Source organism: Trichosurus vulpecula, chromosome 3 (assembly GCF_011100635.1).
Source record: "Trichosurus vulpecula isolate mTriVul1 chromosome 3, mTriVul1.pri, whole genome shotgun sequence".
Taxonomy (NCBI): domain Eukaryota; kingdom Metazoa; phylum Chordata; class Mammalia; order Diprotodontia; family Phalangeridae; genus Trichosurus; species Trichosurus vulpecula.
The window spans coordinates 397,831,098-397,836,997 of record NC_050575.1 but is presented as its reverse complement, the minus strand read 5'-3'; the positions used below and the strand labels follow the sequence as shown (position 1 = coordinate 397,836,997).

The following is a 5,900-nucleotide window of genomic DNA, read 5'->3' as shown; positions in this document are numbered from 1 at the left end:
GATGTCTTGTGCTCATGGTCTGAAGCTGGCCTTTTACAACATACTTCGTCTCAGGGGCTAGTTGAAGGGACTGGGTATGAGGCCTCCTCCAGGAAACAGTCTGGGACCCCAGAGCCATTTGGTTGTCCCAGGGAACTTTCTGGAGAGAAAGGAGATGGGGAGGTGCCTGTGGGAAACTCAGGGTGGGTGGGACTTTTTAAAATGGCCCTGGTCTAAAGCCTCTTCTCTAAGCTACTGCTCCCAGGGCCTGCTTCTGTCCCTGGGCTCCTTCTCTAGGCTAGGAAAGGAAAGAACTTGAACCAAACCTTGTGAATCCCAGCAATAGTAGCAGAGGGGATGGGGAGAGGAGGGGGTCCTTGTGGCACCAGGCCTTCTCTTAAAGCTCATTGGCTGAGAGAGCCCTGGCACACATACTAAATGGGAGAACAAACTTCAGAGGCAGGAAGGATAGCCTCTGGTCCCTCCTCTGGCACATGCTAGGTGACCCTGGGCATGTCACTGACTGCCTTCAGCCCCACACAGCAGCTCATTAAGATGATGAACTGAGTCGATGCTGGCCTCTGATCTATGCTAGTAGAGGGAATGCCCTCCCTGGGCTAATTCCTGCCTGGGATTGGGGGTGAGCATTGTGTTCTCTTAAGAGATTAAGCCCCTTCTGGTAAGTAGGACCTGGGCCATCTGAATGGCAACCAAAAAACAGGGCTCTGTTGACCCAACTGTCCTCAGAGATGCATGTTCTCAGTCCTGGACAGTCTGAAGCTGTGCCCTCCATAGCCTGTGTTCACCAGGAGAATACAACCACCTGGATTTTTGGCTCAAGTTGATCCTGGGGAGAAGCAGCAGCTGAGCTTCCTTTAGAATTAAGAAGCAGCTTAGGATAAGCCTGGTCTCAATCTGAAACTAGCCATGAGGAGGAGCCATTGTGTTCAGCAAAGTGGCAGCACTAGGCTCATGACTGCCTTCACAGACCAGAGATGCTTCCCAGGGACACAACATGTACGAGAAAAGGGATCCGAGAACAGATGCAACCAGGCTGAGTCCTGAAAATGAGAGATGGAAGAAGGGTGGGGTGGGGTGGAGTTACAGGCCCCCAAGCAGAAGAGCTCAGCTGTCAGGGAGGGGAAGAGGCAGCCAGTTTGTCTAGTAGTCTGTGCAACGGAATCATTCAAAATGAGGTTATCAACCCGAATACTGTGGCTTAGTGTGTTCACTAGTGGCGGTGGCATGTTGCTCTTTTGGTTCCATTTCTTTAGCTCATACACGTCTTCCTAGGAAAATCGGAAATTCTTCCCCAGAACTAACTCCAAGGCCTGGCCAGAATGAGCCACATGTTTGAAGGCCAAGATCGTTTGGGGGATTTCCCGAGAGAGCTCATGCCCTCCAAGTCATAGCGTCAAAGGGCAGCTAATGGTTATCTGCCCACACTAGGCAAGTCAATTCTTTAAAATAAAAATTATCCATATCTTGTTTCAATATCACCTTTATATTTTTAATTATGAACTTAAAAGATCAACAATGAACATTTCAGTAGACAACAGGAAAGAGGCGTGTGAAACTAAAGCTGTTAGTTTAACTTTAAAGTGTATACTAAATTTAATATAATAATGAACCTGCCTGATTGTTTTCCACTCCTGAGCTTTTCTGTTATTTTTTCCTTACTCTCACTCACCAACTCCCTATCCCTCACTTCCCCCTCAAACAAAGGTCCTTCCTTGTAGCAAAGCACATTGATGGAATGCATGCCTCACCCTGCAATCGACTCCATCACCTCCCTGTCTGCTAAAAGGAAAAGGGGGGACCCTGCATCAGTCTGATGCCATGACCGGTCACTGCCTTGTTCTGAGTTCTGACGTCTTTCAGCGTTTTTCTCCTTTACGTTATTTGGTCAATGTGAACTTGTTCCCATTTCTCGGTGATACTATTTACCCCCTTCAGTCAAGTCTAGGTTTCTTAGGAAGAGGGGGAGATGTTTATAGATTATACTGGTGGAGCCAATGGATGGGGAAAGACAGAAAACGAGAAAGAGAATCATCAGTGACTCTCAGGGTCACAGGGCAAATGGGACTGAGGGCCTGACTTCAGCAGCCACAGCTTCCTCGGCCTAAAGTGAAGAGGATGGGAAGACAGGAGGTTTTGGATGGCGGGCATCGGGAGGCCCACAATGAACAGCCAGGAAAGCAGGAGGCACATGTTCGGTGTCCAGTGCGAGCATCTTGTCCTCTGTGCAGAAATGCCTGGGGGGCGTTAAGTGGGTAAGGTCATTGCAGCGATGAGAGAGCGCATGTTTATGGATTGCTTTTAACGTCTGCATGTCGCTGACCTTGCAGCGTGTGCTCTTGTGAGGAGACTGCAGCAGGATCCTCATCTTAGGGAGTTAAGCCTATGATAATGCAGCACCCCTGAGGCTTTAGAAGGGAGATCTGAAAATACATGACAGCGGTTGCGGGGATAGTCAAATGAACGAATGAATGAAATAAAAAGTAGGAAATACCTACTATGTACAAGTCACCACACAAATCGCTGGGGTGCGGTCCCTGCCTTCAAGGAGTTTGTGCGCTACCAAACAGCAAACATTTAATATTAAGCCCACAAGCTGGACAAGCCTCACAAGGCCCTCAAGAACCTTCCACACAAAAGATCAGACGAGTCAACCTGGGATGGGAAGGCCACCATCCACAGCCCATGCTCAGGCTGACTCTCAAAGAAAACCACGAGTTCCACTGGACTGAGGGGAGACTAAATTGTGGGGGGTGGAGAAGGGACACAAGTGTCCAGTGGGAGGGACCCTCCAGCAGAACACTGGTCCTTGTTCCAAACTCTGAGCATGTCTGCCTTGGGCGGGCACCGTTATCCTTCCAGTCTGTGATGTTCAAACCACATCCTTGGCTTCTCACCACACATACCACTCTAAAGTGGAGGGAAACAGCTACCACAGGGCAGTCAGGGGTCCCGCTTGCCTAGTCTCATCAATTCTAAAAGCATTGGCTTTTTTAGCACCCCCGGGACCCCTGCCCCCTCCTCCTGCCCCTCAGCTACCACCAATTAAAGCCCCCAGTTGCCCTGGCTGCCTCCCCGCAGGGTGCATGAGCGTCCGCGGTTGTTGCCCTCGGAGGTGCACGTGAGTGGCCGTCTCGGGCCCTAAGCGCCTGCGCACTCGGAGCCCGCTGCAGCTCTCCATCCCCCGGGCAGCAGGGGGCAGCAGCGCTCTCCGAAGCGGGAGGAAGCAGCGAGGGCTCCACGCCGGCGGCGAGCGGAAGCGGAAGCGGCCGGCGGCCTCGGACGCGGCGGCAGCAACGCGCCGCAGCCATGCCGGGGGACCACCGGCGCATCCGCGGGCCCGAGGAGTCGCAGCCGCCCTCGCTGTACGTGGTGCGGTCCGGGCCCGACGACGACGACGACGATGACGGGGAGGGGGGAGCGGCGGGGCCCCGGGACCCCTCGCGGCTGCGGCCGGTGTACGCGCGCGCCGGGCTGCTGAGCCAGGCCAAGGGCTCGGCCTACCTGGAGGCAGGCCGCACCAAGGTGCTGTGCGCCGTGTCCGGGCCGCGGCCGGTGGAGGGGGAGCGCGCGGCGGCGGCGGGCAGCGCGGGCGGCCGCCTGCTGTGCGACTTCCGGCGGGCGCCCTTCTCGGGCCCGCGGCGGCGGCGGCCGGCGGGCGCGGCGGGGGGCGGCGGCGGCGGGGCGGAGGAGCGCGAGCTGGCGCTGGCCATGCAGGAGGCGCTGGAACCTGCCGTGCGCCTGGGCCGCTACCCGCGCGCGCAGCTCGAGGTGTCCGCGCTGCTGCTGGAGGACGGCGGCTCGGCGCTGGCCGCCGCGCTCACGGCCGCGGGCCTAGCGCTGGCCGACGCGGGCGTCGAGATGTACGACCTGGTGGTGGGCTGCGCGCTGAGCCGCGGGCCGGGCGCCGACGCCGCCTGGCAGCTGGACCCGACGCGCCGCGAGGAGGAGCGCGCTGCCGCCAGCCTCACCGTGGCGCTCATGCCCGTGCTCAACCAGGTGGCAGGCCTGCTGGGCAGCGGCGAGGCCTGCGCGGCCGAGAGCTGGGCGGACGCCGTGCGCCTGGGCCTGGAGGGCTGCCAGCGCCTCTACCCGGTGCTGCAGCAGTGCCTGCTCAAGGCGGCCCGACGCCGGGGGGGCGCGGGCCCAGGTACCCCAGCTGACAACGAGAAGGTGGCCGCCGCGGCCCCCCAGGGTGCCGCCGTTGCGCCTGATGCGGATGCTGCCCCTGCTGCCGACTGCCAGACCCCCGACGCGGCCACCGACCCCGCTGACCCCGTGGCCTGAGCCGGAGGACTGGGACCGGACCCTCGCCCCCTCCTCCTATCCCTCAGCTACCACCAGCCCTGCAGCAGCCTCAGGATCTAGACTCCCAACGCTGCTGACCCCGTGGCCTGAGCCGGAGGACGGGGACCAGACCCCGCACCACCACCCCCGGGACCCCTGCCTCTCAGCTACCACCAGCCCTGCAGCAGCCTCAGGATCCAGGATCGGGACTCCAGACGCCGCTGACCCCGTGGCCTTTGTGGGAGGGCAGCGACCAGGACCCCCTCCCCCCACCATCAGCACCCTCACTACCCCCGGGGATCCCCGCCCACACCTAGAGCCCTGGCTGCTGATCTCGTGGAGTGGGCAGGAGGGTGGGACCAGACCCCACCACCATCTTCCAGCCCTGCAGCAGCCTTCAGGATCCCACTGCACACGTGCCTGCCGTGGGGCTGAGCACCACAGGGACGGGACATTGCACTTTGGAGCCACTAAGCCGGTTTTTTTGTGTTCGTGTTGATTAAAAGATTGTTTGGTATTTTCCAAGCTGCTTTCTGCTGCCTTCCTTGGGGCCAGAGAGGTTCTCAATTCGTTTTCAGGGGCTGGCTAAGAGGTGCCTGTCACCTGCACCCTCTCCTCTTTTACCCCTCTGAGGGCCGATTGGACTAAATTAGAGTTAAGGGATTGCTGCTCTGTGCCAAGCATAGGTAAAAGGGAGGAAAACGCCCTGGAGGAGCTAGTGCTCTAATGGGGCACACCTGACTGCAGGGCCCAGGCCCAGCCTGGCAGCCCTAAGGGTGCTGGAGGACTTGAGGCAGGGCACATAGATGGTGAGACCTGCCTAAGGACCACCTGTCCACCTACACCAGGACTGCACAACCTGCAGCCTGCTAGAGATCTTTCGCAGGCCAGCAGCAGCCCTGCTCCAATGTTCTTGGGACCACCCGGAGGCCAAATTTAGTTTCACTGAAGTCACCTCTTTTTATCCCCAGGTGGTCACAGTTGTTAGGTGTGACTCTAGAGAGTGCCACCTTTGAGTTTACTGAGGCACCGCTGAGAAGGTATCTAAAGGCAGGAAGGCTCTACTTTAGTCACTTTGAAATGGGATTTTAGAACTGCCAGCCTGGTCCCTGCTCAGACAGATGGTGAACCCAGAGCAAGACTGTGCATTGCTAAGTGTGGCGGTGAGACAAACCTGTAACGAATTTAAGGGTAACATGGCTTGAGGTCGGTGCTGCTTTAATGAGATGAGCTTATCTGTCTGAAGGAGCTAAAACCTTCTAAGAAGCAGCTTTACCCACCTAGTTGGTCTGGATTTCTGCAGGGCTGACTTTACTCACTAAAGGCTTTTCTATTTTACCTCTTTCTGGGAAGACTCTCCCTACCCCCTCAGACAAAAGATGTTGGCATCTCCAAAAATTCTAAGGCTGTCAAGAGTTGTCTGTTCTTAATTTGGACCTACTCCTGAGGATTCACACTCTGGAGCAGTCCCAGGGAACTAACAGGGGAGCCTGGCTCTGAGATTTTCAACAGTAACATCTTCAAATTCTACAGCACATAATTAAAGGAGATTTGGGAGCCCACAGGCTTCCATTCACTTGGGCCACAATATGGTTGGCGGGGAGGTAGAGAAGGAA

The 5,900-nt window shown here is 57.0% G+C and overlaps 1 protein-coding gene across 1 annotated transcript; it reads left to right on the top strand.

Moving 5' to 3' along the window:
* The first annotated feature begins 3,269 nt into the window (after positions 1-3,269).
* Positions 3,270-4,809, top strand: EXOSC6 (exosome component 6). Its single transcript, XM_036748065.1, has one exon. It carries the CDS (start codon positions 3,307-3,309, stop codon positions 4,282-4,284), a length of 978 nt encoding a protein of 325 aa, XP_036603960.1. The 5' UTR covers positions 3,270-3,306; the 3' UTR covers positions 4,285-4,809.
* Positions 4,810-5,900: the final 1,091 nt, after the last annotated feature.

Coding starts and splice junctions, on each gene's coding strand:
- EXOSC6 (XM_036748065.1), top strand. CDS start 3,307: ATGCCGGGGGACCACCGGCGCATCCGCGGGCCCGAGGAGTCGCAGCCG.